This window comes from Cavia porcellus, unplaced genomic scaffold (assembly GCF_034190915.1).
Source record: "Cavia porcellus strain 051 isolate PalLab524CR breed Dunkin Hartley unplaced genomic scaffold, mCavPor4.1 scaffold_4, whole genome shotgun sequence".
In the NCBI taxonomy this organism is placed as follows: domain Eukaryota; kingdom Metazoa; phylum Chordata; class Mammalia; order Rodentia; family Caviidae; genus Cavia; species Cavia porcellus.
In genome coordinates this window covers 81,344,280-81,361,671 of record NW_026947487.1, presented here as the reverse complement: position 1 = coordinate 81,361,671, position 17,392 = coordinate 81,344,280, and the positions used below count along the sequence as shown (strand labels likewise).

Genomic DNA, 17,392 nt, shown 5'->3' with positions numbered 1-17,392 from the left:
CGTGATCAATTCCTTTTGGTGCGCAAGGTTATAGTCTGGGTGGGAGGTGGGGTGGTCAGCAAGATTTCAGGTTGGTAGTGGAACTGAGGTAAAGGGAACATTCTAGAACGTTTTCAACTCCAGCATCTCCCTCCTGACTTAATCGACAGTGAGAGCTTTGCTGTACTGCTTGCTTCTCCTTTTCTCTCCCTAAAAATGCTATGGTAGCAACTGAATTTAGTTGTGCCTTCAAGAACCAAGAGTAAGCATTATTAGAAGTGATGTGGTGGTAATGGTGCTGGTAGACTTGCCCACTAACTGCTATGCTTAGCAGTAACCGACCTCCTTTCGTGACCCCTGGCACCGTAAGGGCCCTCCTTTCAGGTCTTCCCATAAACTGCACTCAAGTCTCACTGCAGACAGGCCCTCCCAACACTGAACTGGGGGCAGCTAGCCTAGATGATGACTTTTCTTCAGATCGGTGATTTTAGGGTATTTTTGTTGAAAAGTTTTAATGCTTTGTAAAAACAGTACAGTGTATCTACTATTAAGAAAATATTTATCTGAAGCCACACACTCTCTAAAATCTCAAACTCTTTTATCAATTAGTCTACCTGAAATTAGTTCAGACAATCTGGAAATTTCATGGAAGCAAGCATTCATTTGTGTTCATTCATTTGACACATATGGAGCACCACCAATGATCCGAGAGGCTGGAAATACAGATGAAATACAAAAGTAATGCCATTATAGTTTGATATACTATTTATTAAGTTATTAATATGGACAGTCTATTATGTAACGTTACAGATGGCTTTCAAAACCTAACAAAATATAGTCCATTATCCAGCCCAGGAGAAAGACAATGAACAAAATCATTCTCACAGGAAGTACAACATAAGCACGCATCATAGTCCCTTCTTTAAGCATCAAAGGAAACAGAAGACTGAGTTTTAACTGTCTTCAGTGATAGCTGTTTTAGAGTCACACCTCCAACTGAGATCACCTTGTGACGTGTGGGGTCCCATGCTGAGAAGGGGGTCGGGCACCTCCTTGGCAGCCCACTCTACCCTCCCCGCTAGGCCAGTAGTGGTCAAATGTGGGTATCGGTGAACACAGTAGGCCTGAGGGATGTTTTACTGATTTAGAGACGGTGTGTCACAACTCTAAAAACCCATTTGGTGGTGGTAGTGGCAGTGAAGCGGACACTGTCGTTTGCCCAGGGGCTCTTCTGGAGTCTCGGCTTGCTTCTCGCCTGTAGGATTCGTGCAGCTGGGGGGAGGGGGAGTGCATGGTAAACTCCAGCAGTGACCAGTGTGAGGCTGTCTGCAGAGAGCCCTGCACCGGGCTCTTACGTCTTTGCAACCTGCCGCCCTCTCTTCAGCACTTGCAACCTGATTCTTCCTCTTTCCTCCTATGTCCTACTAATGTAAGATTTAAAAAGACTATGAAAGATGACATTTTTTGCTTTCAACATGAATGATAAAAACAAAAAAATTCATTTTCCAATAGGCCATACTCAGCTGAAAACAAATACCAAATGACTATTTAAAAACAGATGCTGGACAATGCTGATCAACAGATGACATTCTGAGGTGAAATCACACATACAATATGGGCAAACTCCAAATGCTACAGTGTTATAGGGATTCTTTTAATATCTTTTACTACCTCTACTCACACTGAAAACTGCACTCGTTTTCAGCACTGTGCTGTCAATTAAATATGAAATCAGAAACTTGGTGGCAGTTTTGACAGTTTACATACTTAGGAGGAACTGCAGGGTGAATAGTGGGAGCTAGAATTTTATTTAATGCTGGATACCACGGGCTGGATGTTAGTAGGCAGGACTAACCAATGAATAGCCACGGGTTTTTTGGTCACTGTGCTTCCCAAGCACCAAAAATAGAGCTATTTTTACTATTCGACTCCATCTTTAAGTAAGCTAGACAGATCCGACTACATCCTGTTTCTAATTCACCAGGGCATTATTACATAGTTTACCACATGTGAAGAGCAAGTCATTATGTAGTATCAAGTGTACATCATCATAGGGCTACAACATGCACATTCTATTTAATGGAGCTCAAGCAACAGGGATATAAGAGTTATGGGCAGAGACTTGCTGGACGGTCATGGTCACACTAACTGGGAGCTTAGAAATCTGATTAGGCAGGTACCTACAGCAGTCTTCAATTGGTATTGGAACACTACACGCATGCATGAGTGAGGTGCGGAGGTGGTGGATGGAGGCTGCAGCACTGCAGCAGGGAGGTGCCCTGTGCCGGGGAGGGCAGCTCTCAGCTCTCCACGGCCAGTCTCTGCTCTGTGAGAGAGGCCTGCTGGGCAACGCTTTTGTTTTCATGACTGCGAAGTTTGGATACGACATCTAGAAAAGCCAAATCCTGCACTTCTTTGTATAGAGATTCTGGAAGACAAAGACAAGGTAACAGGCTTTATGCTAGGAAGTTCTCATCGTACTATATTACCTACACAGAATGTGTATTTTCATAAAATGGAGCTATAAATACCTAGTGCAATTCTAGAAAAGTTCTAGCAATAGCACAAATAATATCTTCATAAGAAAAGGAATAAGTCAGAGAAATTGTATTTATTAATTTTTAAAAAGAAATCATTCTACAGGCTAAGGATTACTAAGGTAATGTGTTATGAGTAAATGCTGCTCACTGTATAATCTCAAGGTTCAATAATGCCCAACTAACCCATCCCCAGTTCAAACATGAGGTCCAATCATTTACTGCAGAACTTTAGCTCCTGTTGAGATTCTTAACAGCACAACTCAAACTGGTGTGTTTATTTTGATGTGAATGACACCTAAAACTGAATGAACATTTTTAGTGGAAAGAGAAAAAATTCATCCTAAAATTCACATGGAATCTCAAAGTACCCCGAATCTATCAAATAATGTTGAGTAACAGAAATAAAATTATAGCTCTCATATTTCCTTATTTCAAAAATCAACTATAAAGCTGAAGTTAGCAAAAGAATGTGGTAATGCCATGAAAACAGACATACAGACCAGGAGAAGACAATGAGGAGCTTGGAAATCATTCTCACATATGTGGCTGAAGGTTTCAAGGAAGGTACACAGACCACTGAGATAGAAAGGTTGGTATATTCAACACATGGTGTTGAAGAAACTGAATATGCATGTGCAAAAAAACAAAACTCTTACCTTACACTAGTACACACAAAAATAAAATCAAACTTTATGACAGTAGATTTAGCAATGATTTCTTATGACACCAAAAGTACAGGTAACAAAAGAAAAAACAGATAAAGTAGATTTCATCAAAATAAATTTTGTACATAGAAAAACATTGTTAACAGATTAATCAAAACAAAATACCTAAAAAACAAAAACAAAAAAACTAAATTTAAATTTAAAAAATGGACAAATTACTTGAGTATATATTTTCCATTTTTCCATAAAGATTATAAATGACCAGTAAGCATAGGGAAAGTTCCCCCTACTACTAATCAAAATACAGTGTAAATCCAGAGCACAGTAAGATACTACCTCACATGCATTTTGATGGTTATTATCAGAAAAATATTAAATAACAAGTGGTAGTGAGGACCCTAAGAAAGTGGAATCCATGTGCACCAAGGGTGGAAACGTTACAAGACTCCACCACCTTAAAAAATTAAACAGAATTACCACATGATCCAGCAACTGCATTTCTGTGTATATAACCAAAAGAAACTGAAAGTAGAGATTTTCATTTTATTTTTATACCAATGTTCACAACAGTATTATTCTTACGTAAATCAAAAGGTGGAAACAACCCAATGTTTCTCCATGGAGGAATGAACAAAACCTACATACACACACAATGGAACACTGAGTCTTCAAAAGGAAATGGAATTCTCATGTCTGCTGTACTGGGGATGAGACTGTCTATGCTGAGGACAATAAGCCAAATACAAAGGACAAACATTTTACATTTCACTTAGCTGAGGGGGTCCCAGAACAGTCAAAACGCACAAAGACGGAAACAGAATTATGGCAGCAAGAAGCAAGGACAGGGTAAATGAGAAACAAGTTTCTGTCTGGTGAACACAGCAGTAATAGTTCCAAAGCAACACAAATGGACTTAAAATGCCACCAATGCACATCTAAAAATGGTTCCAATTACTGCTACTGTACTAAAACATGCTTCAACAAAGAGCTACAAATCTGCTTAAAACAAATTTGAAAACTAGGAGATCTCAGCAAGGAAACAGAAAATACATGAAGCAGCAAGTGGAAATCTTAGAACCCAAACAATAATTATTTTAGAACAATAACTGAAATAAAAATAGGTTCAACACTGGAATGGAGGGAACAGAGGAAATTGTGAGTTTTAAGACACAAAAACAGAAGAAAAGAGGCTAGAGCAAAATGGCACAGTACTTTTTCAAGAATAGAAGGAAAAGAACTGTGAATCCAGAATCCTATTCAGGGAAAGTATTTTTCAGGAATGAAGCAAAGTAAGAAATTCTCAGAGAGGGGAAACAAAGAGAAGGATGCTGCGAGCACACTCACATAAAATAATGGCTAAACGGAATTCTCTAAATAGAAGGGGAATGATTTTAAATAAAAACAAAAATAAGGCAAACTTTAAAAGTTTGTCTGACTTTTCATAAGACGATTTCAAATTCTGATAGATGACACAAAAATTATAGCACTGTCTAATTTAGTTTTAAATATAGAAGAAATATTTGAGATAGTTATAAATATAAAAGAGTGAAGGGACTAAAAACTTTCAAGCAACTCACAGAAATAAAAAAAAAAACAGGAAAACAACAGACTAAAAAGCAAAAATAAAACTGTGGCCTAAGTCATAACATATAAACCATTACATTAAATTAAATATAAATGGTCTAAATACACCAAATAAAAACCTTCAGTACAGTAGATTATAAAACAACAGACAACTATATATTGTCTATGAGATACTTCAAGTGTTAACTATATGTCAGGTTGAAACTAAAGAATAAAAAAAGAATGTAAATACTCTTCAAAAGAAAGAAACAGCTATGTTAACATCAGATAAAGGAGACTTTAGAGCAAGGAAAATTATCAGAGACAGAGAGGGATATTACAGAAGTATTAATCTACCGAGAAGCCACAGCAATCCCAACAACACATGCACCTAACAACAGAGTAAAAAAATGTATGAAGAAAAAAACCTGATAGAAATAAGGAAAAAAAATTTACAATTATAGTTGGAGACTATAATATCCCTTTCTCAACACGTGACAGAAAATCAGCAAAAATAAAGTTCAACGCCACTCCCAACAGGGTCTAACTGGCACTGTAGGAAAGCACTGTATGTAACAGTAAAATAGTCTTTTTATAAAGTCCATGTACTATATATATATATATATATATATATCCATCCCAATGATTTCTAGAATAAATTCCTTTGCTGGTATCATACCATACAAATACGAATTTGCTCTTTATATAAAACAACATTTTAAGGTTAGTGAAATTTATAATTGTTTGATTTTTGTCTATTTTTATATTTCTAATATTGAGAAGTTTGTTAATATTTTGTGTAAAAGTAATCTCATCTCCATAAATTAATTTCTAATGCTTTTTAAATGCACAGTCAATATTACCATACGTCTAATATTTGACATCAGTAGTATATTAATGGGCACTAGATGATGAATACATACTTACCAGATCCGATAAGAGCACAGGTCAGGACCATGGAATTGTATTTGATTTCAGGAGCACTTCTCTCATCTGCTAGTAGTCTGTGTAAAATCTGTACAAGCTTAGCACTTTCTAGATCTTTTTCTGCTGTGCCTAGAATATGAAACAAACATCAAGTTATATTTACTGTGGATAAATTCAATACCATCAGGCTAACCAAAAATCACTGCTTTCTCTTCTAGAAACTTAGATAAAATCTTTCAAAGGGGACAAGTAGAGAGGCCGGTGATTTAGTTCAGTGGTGTAACTGCCTGCCTGGCAAGGGCAAGGTACCAAAAAACAAAAGGGACAAGTAGATAATACCAAATTCATACTCTGTGAATACACAATTAGATTTCAGTAGACATTTTACGAGTTTAGGTCTAACAACTGTCTCTATCATCACGGCCAATCTTGTTTCCATCCATTTACTCTCACCAATCCCAAATTATCCTAAAGTAAATCCTACATAAAAATCATTTAATTTCTTCCACAAATATTTTAGTATGTATTTTTGACAACTGACAATTCAGTTAAGTGTCCATTAAAACCCTACAAAGATTTTCCATTGAAAACATAAGCTTAGGGGTCGGGAGTTTAGCTCAGTGGTGCAAGCATTTGCCTGGCAAGTGTGAGGTCATGAGTTCGATCCTAGTACCAAAAAAGAAAAAAAGAAAAAAAAGCTTATAACAAAATTTACATGGAAAACCAGAGGCCCTAGAACACCTAGAACTTCAAAAAGAAAGTAGAAGAAAACTTTACACACAATATAAAGCATATAGTAACTAAAGAATGTGGTTTTACTGATGAAGAAATACATAGCTCAAAGGAACTGAAAAGAGAATCCAGAAATAGACCTATACATATATGCTCAACTGATTCTGACAATGAGCAATTAGTTAGCATGTGTCACCCCACAAGAAACTTGACCTAAACCTTTATAGCTCGTACAGACTCAACACGGACCACAGATCTACATATAAAATACAAAATTACTTTAGAGCTCTCAAGACTCGATAGTTAAAACATAAATTAGAAAATGGGCAAAAGAGATACACAGGCATTTCACCAAATAATACATATGGCATAGCAGCACATGGAAAGATGTTCAATATCATTAGCCATTAAGGAAATGGTAATTAAAACCTCAGAAAGATCACAATGTAGTTGTCAGAACAGCTAAAAACTACAGTGACAATATCAAATGTTGGTAAAGATGAAGAGAAAACTGGATCACTCGTATAGTTTTGGTGAAATGGTGTACCCATTATGGAGTTTGATAGTTTCTTTGAAAACAAATTATATAGCTACCATATAACCCAGGAATTACACTCATACCATTTATCCAGAAAGATGAACACTTACGTTCATATAAAGGCCTGTTCTCAAATATTCATGGCAGCTTTTCTTTTTTAAAGCCTTCAATTGGAATCAGCCCAGACAGTGGCTGCTCACACAAACCAATACATATATACAATGGAATTTTACACAAAGGCATGAACTATTGATCAAAAACCTAGATGACTCTTGGAATTACATAGCAGGAAAAGAATAGCCACTCTCCTTAAAACCGTAATTTATAACCTAACTGGTTAACATTTTAAAATGACAACTTCAGAAATGGAAGCAGATTAGAGGTTTCCAGGATTGCAGGCAGAGTGGAAGCTATAGGTTGGGCTCTTCTTTCAGCTGCACCTGAAACAATTATGTTTTAAACAGAAAGTCTTTACCATGCTGTTTCAACATGCAAACAATGATAATGATACTTTCTTAATAATATCAAATATTTGGGGCTGGGGATTTAGCTCAGCGGCAGTCATGAGTTCAATCCCTGGTACCGGTAAAAATACAAACAAACAAACAAACAAACAAACAAACAAAAAACCCAAAAAATAATATCAAATATTCTATAAAGATACAAGACTGAGAAAATACAGTTTTTAAAGCATTAAAGCAGTATCTTCTTGTCCCTGTATGTAAACCTCATAACCTCCCGCTTCCATGACACCCTTTTAGGACTGAGCAGCGCCACCAACATACAAAAAGTGTCACAGCTTGACAAACTGCCCTGCCTGTCCACAAGCTCCATGCTGAAGACCAGCCCCCTTGACCAGACGTGTAAGAGCTGAAATCTGTCCTCTGCCTTCTGCTCAGTCTTCTGGATTTATCTGCTAAGCTGATGCACATGTAAAATAAAACCCTTGTGTTTCCCATTTGGGCCCTCCTGTCTCTTAGACCCCACAACAGCACGTTATGCATTAAAATGACAGAATGAATTTATTTTTATATCTCAGGCTTAAAGAACCCAAGAAATGCTAGGTAACAACAGAGCTATGGTATGTGTTTACATAGTCCTATGGTTAAGGTGACCAGAACCAAGCAACGGCTATCAGTAAGCTGACAAAACTACAGCCTGCTTGGAAGATACACTGAGGGCACAAAACGAGATCTGCTCTAGGCTCAGTAATCAAGCATGTTCTTTCAATGTCCCGTTACTTCGAGCTGTTAGGCCATTTGCTCTGTTTGACATGACATGCCCTCATGGACTCCACACCCTGCAGAGGTGCCCTCACGGACTCCACAACCTGCAGAGGTGTCTGGACCTTTGACTTGTGATGTCTACTTAATCCATGAGGCTAAGGCAGGACCACCAAAGCATCCTGAACTGTAGACAAAATCTCTGAGAGTAAATGTAGGAAAAACAGTCAATAGTAGCCAGGAGCTCAGGAGAAAAAAGGAAATTTTATTAACACTAGCAGATCCCAGAGGAGTAATCTGCAAAGTCTGAGGTCTGTCTTTTTATAAGCTGGTAAACAGAAGTTACACGAATGAGATAAGCTTTTATTGAAAGCCAGGGTACAATGGGTATTTTGTGATGTATGCAACAAATTTGTTTTTAGAGCATTCACAGAAGTTTCAATTTGGTGATAAGTCGTATGATTTACTTGAGTTCAGTGCTGGAGAACAGAATGGTTAACTTAGGTCAAGAATTCTGCTTCATACACATAAGTAAATGCTCCTGAATTCCTGTGCATTACCTTTAAAATTTGTGCAATTTTACATCGTATGTGTAATATGCTTGTAATTTTAAAAAATTATAATTGCTTAAGAATTCTAAACCCTTTACAAAAATGAAATGTTTTTATACTTGAAGTTGGAGGAAGCTACATTGTGTGTGTGTGTGTGTGTATGTGTGTGTATGCATGCGTTGTTTTTCCAAGATTGGCACGAGTGGGTCCATTTGTCTCAGTGTGAGAAATATGGCTATAAATCATCACAAGGAATTAAGAGGCAATGAGTTAACAGTATTTCCCAAGACAGCCTTGACCTGGACAGACAGATCCAAGTCCAGCCTTCCTTTGTATAAAGTAGCCCCAGGGTTTAACTGTGGGCTCCATGGCTCTAATGTACAATCTGACTTACTGCACCAGGGTTGGTTCCTGAGCCAAATTAGGTGGATACGAGCTAGCTTCTTATAGAGAATGCTGCCGAGAGGAATGCTGAAAGCTAGAAGCTAAAGCAATCTTGTAGACTCCAAAAGGGGAGTTCTAAACATCAAATGCAATGGACCCTGCTGTTCTGACCAGCCTGACATTTACAGCTCACATCTTTTTAAAGTGCTGGATGTTTTGTGCTTCCAAGTGGTCTCAGATACAGATTTAACCCTTAAGAGTTCTGGAAGGAACATTAAAACATCCTTTCCTGTATGGGACTAAATTGGGAAATCCTGGGCCAATGTCTTTCTGAGGTCACTGAGATCTGCCTGTATATACAGAGGAAAGACTTTGAAGGCTGTGTAAATGAGCTTGAGCCTTCAGTTGACAACTTCAGTTACAATCAACCCTCAGAAAAGAACTGAGTTCTTAAGTCAAGGATCCACTCTACATAGAATAGTGACACAGAAGATGAAAATTCATGGAGTGAGGGCAGTTACAAAGCATTAGAAACTGTGGTAGTACAGAAGATTAACAGGACAAAGTTAGCAGTAGAATCAGTAGGAACAGAAGTCTAGGTCACAGTAAGGCAGAACTGACAGAAACCAAGCCTCTCTTTCTTTGTGTAAAATCTTCCCAGCTCCAGGCAAGCAGCTCTTCCATCAACCCCTCCCTCAGAAACCAGAACTTGCCTTTCTCATTAGCAATACTATGCTCTTCTCACTGATGAGGAAAACGTATCAGGCAGTTCTCTCATGGGACTCTTCTCTCTTAAAGACGCAATACAGGGTACCAACACACATAAACTTAAGAAATGGGGTGATAACATTCCCAGCACCCTAACATTCTGAGATGAAAGAATGTAATTTTTTTCAGCTAAGGTCACTAATTGCCTTTGTGGCACTTTTGTACTCACTTGACACCACAAAATGTGTGGAAGGAACCTCTCCTTGGTTCAGGACCTAGCTAGGTTTTGAGCATGGTTAGTGTCTGGGTCATATAATAAAGTCTTCCTGTAATCCTTCCTGGTCTTTCCAGTTCCTTTGAAATACTGTAAACAGTTTCTGCTTACCTCCAACAGGCCTGCTGTCTCCTGCCTGTGGGCCACGACTCTGAAATGGGCAAGACTTGCTTCTCACATAAAGCTGAGCTCCTGGGGGAACCAGGTCTCCCACAGCATGGGAGCTTTCCCTCTCCATCAGGCAAAGCCTAAAGAGGTGCAGCACCACACAGCAACAGCAGAGACAGAGCCCTGCTAAGGCCCATAATGAGAAGGGCTAGCAAGGCATTGTACTTAGTATCCTGACTAGACACCAAACCTACACCTCAAATAGGAAACAAGCAGGGGGAGGCGTAGTGGGGCAATGCCAGCTGAGCAGGAAGTGCTGGAACTGCAGGAGTGGCCAACATGGGGAGGCCTCAGGATTGTTAGGGTTCATCCATTGTGTCAACCTGAGAAGTCCAGAAGCTTAACTAAGTGACTCAGCAGCTCTACATCCTGCAGTGTAGAGAACCAGTAGTTACCCTTCTAGGATACTGTTCATTGTGTCAAATGGAGAAGGTCAGAATTTTAACTAAGTGACTCAGCAGGGGGCCAGAGTACCTGTTTGTAGCATCCTCATCCTGAGCAAGAGGAAAGAGATTGTGTGAGTGCTATACCTGCCCTGGAGAGCCGCTGTGGTCTCTGTACAATATAAGGGAGGAATAGAGGCTCGTTCTTCCCCTGTTTTGCTCTGGCTGCTGCCTTCAAGTGGTGCCTCAGAGCTATGCCACCCTGCCTTGGAGCCAGCTGATTATAGAATGAAACCTCCACAAACAGTGAGCTAATAAACATTTTCTTCCTTCATTTTGGCTATTTTGTCCCAGCAAGAGAAAACCAAGAAAGTGATCCTACACCTGGAAAAACCACTGGAAAAGGAGAGCTGTAAGAATATATGTGAGTAGGATGAAGGGTGCAAGGAAAACATGTAACTGTGTGTGAGTGAGCAAAGTAAAGTGAGTCTGAGAATTGCAGCTTGGCTGGGACCGAGACTAAATGACGCCTCAGTGTAGCTGGAAGGAAAGCACAAGCCAAGAGATGAGGCCCAGCAGTGGGAGGATGAAGCAGGATTGTCTTTCCACTTCAAAGCAAGCATGAAGGGAGCCAGTGCAAAGGCAGCTCTGGTCTGTGGCTGAACCAGTAAAGTCCTGTCAGGCTTAAGGGGTTTACAGAAAAAATCAAATTACAAGTTTTACCTAATTGGTAAACATACTTTTGATTTTTCTAATTTCAGTTGATTAACTGGGGTGTTTAAGGCATTTCTAATACATTGCAAGTTCCTGAACTGCAATTCTAGGGTTAATTTGTAGGGTACTTTATTCTCAAGAATTTTCTGGGAAGGCCTGCTGAAAATATTTTCTATATTCTCTATGTGGCTATAAACTGAGATATTGCTTAAAAGTTAGACCAACCATGAAGCACTGGCCTAAATATGTTACCAAAAGTATAACCAAAAGGAACAACTGTGGTAGCAACCTAATGACTTTCCGTATTTTCAAATACAATTACCTAGAGCAAAATACTTTCAATTAAGGTTCTGACTTTGAAATTTTGTGCTCCCTTCATCCAAGATAAAAATAGGAGAAAATAAATTTGTAATTTAAGTACTTACCCAATTCTAAAGCTGCTATTAGTGCCAAAGCAACAAGGGCTTCATTCTGCATTATTACATGTTCACTAGTTGCCATGGTAACTAGATGCTTGATGCCACCACTTTGTACAATGGCTTTAATTACATCCTACAATAAATAAACATCACAGAATTATAAAATTTAATTCTAAACATAAATAAGCTACATTAAAATCAGTCAATTCATTGTTAGGTTGAGTGGTTTTGTGACAGTGTCCAGGATGACTCATTTCATTTTAATCATAAATTTTTTTCTTCACAAAAGAAAAGGGAAAAAGCTTTTAGCTTTAAATAAATTCATCAAAAGATGTCAACTTACACTGCATGAGTGAAAAAGACCACTGCATTTCATGTGGGATACAAGAGAAGCCTAGAAGCTACCAAACACAAAGAAATAAAAGCACCACTGGCTAAATGTTGACCTCCCCAGGATCCTTAAAAGAAGACCTAGATTTTAAAAAAAGTTCTATAATTTTTATAATTCCATATCCTCTGGTTACAGTTTTTATAAATAATTTTTACAAACTACCTTTTGCCACTTGATTCACTCTGACAAATATAACAACTGGACTGCTGGAACTGCACGCTCAAGGACTTAGCAGAACTTTCATCCAAATCCTCTCTCTGCCCTCGTTTCTCTTGGTGCCCAAGCTGTTCCCCAAGCAGGGGGTCACTGACTGTGCCAACAACAAACCCAGCCACTATTACCTGTGCGTTTATCTATGCTGCTATGTGATGTAAGTATGTGACTGATGAAGTTATTACACAGACAGCACATACATGGAAAAAGTTAAGACTGAATAAAAAAAAATCACTTATTTCCAGTAACCATACTGCTTTTATTTCATTAAGGGTTTTGTTGGCATAGAACTCAGATTAAATATGATTTAGACTGACATCTCAAATTTAGAAAACTTAAAAAGTAATTTCTTTGCTAACTTTTGCTACTTTTAGTAATTTGAAGCTGTAGATATTTTTAAAGTATTCTGTTAGTTTCAATGGTACACAATAATTATAAATATTTTTTCAAATATTTGAACAAAGGTTTTTGAGGTTTCTTTTATGCTTCCATTTTATGTATATTTTAAGAAATACAGAAAATATTTTTTCTTTTTTTGCGGTGACTGAACTCGAGACTTTGCTTGCCAGACAGATGCTTACACCACTAAGCTAAATCCCCAGCCCCCCCAAAAATATCTTTTTTTTTTTTTGGGTGGTACTGGGGATCGAACTCATGACCTCACACTTGGTGCTTATGCCACTGAGCTAAATTTCTGGGCAGAAAATATCTTTACTTGGCACCCACACTTGTTTAGTGACCAAACATTTGAAATCAGTAGAGTCTAAGCATTTTTATGGTAGCTGAGTTTTAGCATTTAGTCTTTTCCCATTAACTTCGAGAAAATCAAGTGACTGTCTTTTAAACCTTTTCTAACATTCTGATTTACTGCTTGCTTGATGATAGTTTATTTAAATCATAATTCTTAAAATATGAAAGTATTTTATAAAAAAGCACACTATCTTGTTCTGAGTAAATAAAGCACACATTATGGATGCATGGGAAGGTCCAGATTGTCATGTCCTCTTCTGGTTTTCAATTCACCTTGAATGTCCACTGTAGTAGAAAAGCAAGGAATGGGTAAAGGAAGTCTGTATATCAGAAATGAACAGTCCCTCCCTTAAACTCAAATAAAGCTGGTGTTTTATGGCTCTTCCCAAAACATATATGATTATTTCTTTTTAAAATGCCCAGCTTTGCTCCAACTATTTTAACAAATGTTTACTGGTATTTTTATGTTTCTATTTCTCAAGGAGTTTTCTTATTGAAAACTAAGTTTTGGTATACATAAAACTAAAGCAAATGACCTATGCCAACAATTTCATCTATTTCGCATACTGAAACAGTACTGTTTCAGTAATCACTTGATTACTGAAACAAATAGTTCAAAACTTTGTTAAAAGCTATATAATATGAAGTCGATCACAGCAGAATGTTCTGAGATAGGACTGAGTTTGAGATCATCAATTAATTAAGATTGCAGAGGTTGGCATAATCACTGAGTCCTCTAGCATTTTTTCCCCCTATTGAATCATCAGTCTTCTCAGTATGGGATTTCAATACATGTTTCTTGGATGAATGAGAAAATGATTAGATTTGTTTAACCACAATTTTAGCTTAATAGCTAAAGAATTTATATATTGTAAAGGGTAAAGTACCAACTTCATAAGCAGGAGATTTCAGACTTAGTGTAAAGGAAAACATTTTATTTCCTGTTTTTGCTATCTGCAGCTATTCATTTAGCTAGCCCAGGACCCTCTTTCAAGGGAAAATGTGAGTTTACCTACTGGCACAGAACAGTAGTAGTCTATTCTGCACATGGCTCAGATGACTAAGGAGTGTGGAACTGAGTGAGTCAGTGCAGACGTCTAAACAGCTGAACTTTACAAGAGACTTCAGAGTGATTTTTTTTTTCAGTAATTTTTAAAGGCATATGATCTTCAAAGTTTAAGAATTAAATCTGAGTGGCACAAACATGGCTGCAGTCCTGTAGCACAAGCCTTCAAGCTATGGGTGCCCTGTTCCATGAAGGGTTGGTGATGACAGCTCAGGGCCTGCTAATCATAGAAGTGCCAGTAGGGTGGGGATATGGTAGCAGCCACCACAGAAACAACCCAAGGAGTTCAAAATGCCACACTTCAACTTGAAGAGAACTGGAGAAGTAGAACACAGAACCTGAAACATCAATGCTAAACCTAAGAAACTGAAATTCCTAGAGAAGTTCATGGCCACCTCCTAAGGATTTTCTTGAACTGAGATCTCAGGACATTATGTACTCAAAATACAGCTAAATACCAAATCCCTAAAGGTCATGACAATTTGCAGGCTGCTAAAGAAACTAAAAATAGATTTACCAAGGGATCTGGATGTGCATACATACAAAGGGAACTGGATCAGTATATCAGATGGTTGCCTCCCCTTATGTGACCAGGTTTGCTACTGTATCATTTACAACAGTTAACATCCAGAACCATCTCAAATATTCATCGGTGGATGGATGGATAAATAAAACGTAATATATATGCAAATGGAACTCTAGCTGTAAAAATAATGATATGCTACCACGTGCAGTGAAATGGAACAGAGTTTATGTTAAATTTGAGAAAGACAAATGTCACATGGTCTCTGTCATGTTAATAAATAAGTCAGTCAGAATATAGACGTGATTACCAGAAAGCTGGGAAGAGTTGGGGGGTGGGTGAGAAGAACAGCAGGAGACTGGATAACCAGAAACAGAGTTAGAAATAGGAAGTTCCAGTGTTTGACAGCACAGCACAAGACCACAGCTCCCTGCACTCTGTCACATATTAATGAATAAGCATAAGTAAGAACTGGGAGGTTTCAAACAAAAACACAAGGAAAAAGAAACATTAAATACCCTGATTTCATTAATATGTAATTCTGCACATGTACAGAACTATCTCTTATCTCATAAATATGTAAAAGTTATCAGGTTAATCAAAATTTTAATACATTTAAAAGAGATAGAAATGTTAACTACCCTAATTTTATCATTACACAGTGTATATTATCTATCAAATTATCAAAATTTACTTCATAAAATCTGTACAATTAAAATAATAAAAAAATTTTAAAACGCACAAGGTCAAATCGCTACTAAGTAGTACTGCAAATATTCAAGCTGGTGTTTTCTCAAAGCCACAATGTATAGAAAACATCGGTTAAGTGGCAGGCTTATGAGACGAAACCTTGCAGGTGGGGGTAGTCATTAGAAGAAAGTATAGATCGCAGTACAAATGCCTACAACCTGGCCTTAAGAACAACTCTGGGGTTTTTGTCTGAGGCATGATACTCTTCTGTTGCCGTATGCGCATAATGATTTGGAAATAACATCTTTAAAATAACTTCCAGTCTGAACTTTAGTGATTTTACATCCATTCTCAGTCATGGAATTAAATATCATTAAATTCTTCCATCACCTTGGTTGGTTAATGCCCCAAAGAACCAATAATCATATATTGCATGACTGAAAGGAGACTGCAAAAATGTGAGGCTTTGGAAAGTTGCTGGTCTTAAAATCTTTTTTTTTTTTTTTGGTCTTTTTCTTTTTTATCGGTACCGGGGATCGAACTCACAACTCACAACTGCCTGCTTACAAGGCAGGCACTTATGCCGCTGAGCTAAATCCCCAGCCCCTGGTCTTAAAATCTTGCCCAGGCTCAGATAAGAAACATTTGTGTGCTGATGAAAAACCAAAAAATGGAAAAAATGGGTAATAAAACAAAATCATATGAAGAAATACAAATAGATAGCTGTGATTGTTAACAGCTGGTTAAAGACAAGAATGTGACAAATTTGTAGCTGGTGTGTAATAATTTTAAAGTCGTACTGCAGAACAATATTTTCCAAAGTACAGTACATGTTAGATGCCACTTGTAAAACTATGCTTTGTAAAACAGTCTGGATATCAGAAGATCACATACAGTTAAGGAGTTTCTCTAGAATATCAGTAAGTGTCCTGTGAGGCCCAGAAGTAAGGGAAAGTGAAGGACTATTTCTGTAATCAACTCAACCATACAACCATTTTCATTCTGTCGAACATTTCTTGCAATTACTATTTGCAACATACTTTGAGAACTGTTTCTCAAAAGACATCATCAAATCCATTTATTTATTTAGTACTGGGAATCGAACGCAGGGCCTCTCACTTGCCAGGCAGATGCTGTGCTGCTAAGCTACATTCCTGGCTAACTGCACTTCAGTACTTTTTAAATTTAAAAACAAGGTAAAATGAATAGCTCTGATCTGGTACTCATATAAAGAATATATCTGTATGATTCTGACCAAGCATGTGAACCAAGATCTCTATTGCTGCTTAATAGTAGTGTACTCCCAACTATAGGAAAGATATATAAAGGAAAAAATACCATTTGTACTGAACTGTAAACCTAAAGTCCTGTGATTATACAATCCTATAAAATTTCTAATTGTTTATTGTGACATATATACACATTGAGTTAGGAAAGTACAGTCATATTTCTCCTGTATTTCAAAAGACCCACATGGAACTTTTTTTTGGTGGGGATACTACAAGGTTAGGTAAGGGAAAGAGAAATCTATGATACATGAAATTCACAATGCCATAAAAATCTTCAAATTTCCTAAGATGACAATATGTAATCCATTAACTAGTGATTTCCTACTCTTCATTTTTTTTCTATAAATCTGTATAACTTGTACCCTTTCCCTGCTTTTTTTTTTCTTTTCTCCTTAAATAAAATTTAAAAAAAGAAAAATCTTCAAATTTCAACTTAATATTATAGCATTTGAATAGTTTTAGCTAAATACTATCATTTGAAAAGCTGAGATCAATCTTTCTGTGAACACATTTTTGCTCCCACTAAGGGTTTGGCTGTATCAATACTGTTCATTCATAATGAATTAATCATGACTTTGTGGGCCTTACTACCACATGTAATATGAATTTTATCTGAGAGTTCCAAATTCAGATGTAAGGAATGTTTCTCTTATTTGTAATGTGAAACAATTATGATTTTGCCAGACTGCTAAGCTACTGGTG

The 17,392-nt window shown here is 37.4% G+C and overlaps 1 protein-coding gene across 3 annotated transcripts in view; it reads right to left on the bottom strand.

Annotated features, from left to right (window-relative positions):
• Positions 1-726: 726 nt before the first annotated feature.
• The window catches only part of Rap1gds1 (Rap1 GTPase-GDP dissociation stimulator 1), a 171,215-nt gene continuing 154,549 nt past the window's right edge, over positions 727-17,392 (bottom strand). For all 3 annotated transcript variants that reach the window (XM_063247320.1, XM_063247322.1, XM_063247321.1), the window contains 3 exons: positions 11,775-11,901; positions 5,675-5,803; positions 727-2,407 (listed from right to left, as the gene is read on the bottom strand). In XM_063247320.1, coding sequence (XP_063103390.1) covers positions 2,280-2,407; positions 5,675-5,803; positions 11,775-11,901 — 384 coding nt within the window. In that variant the 3' untranslated portion in view covers positions 727-2,279. The remainder of the gene's footprint in view (positions 2,408-5,674; positions 5,804-11,774; positions 11,902-17,392) is intronic.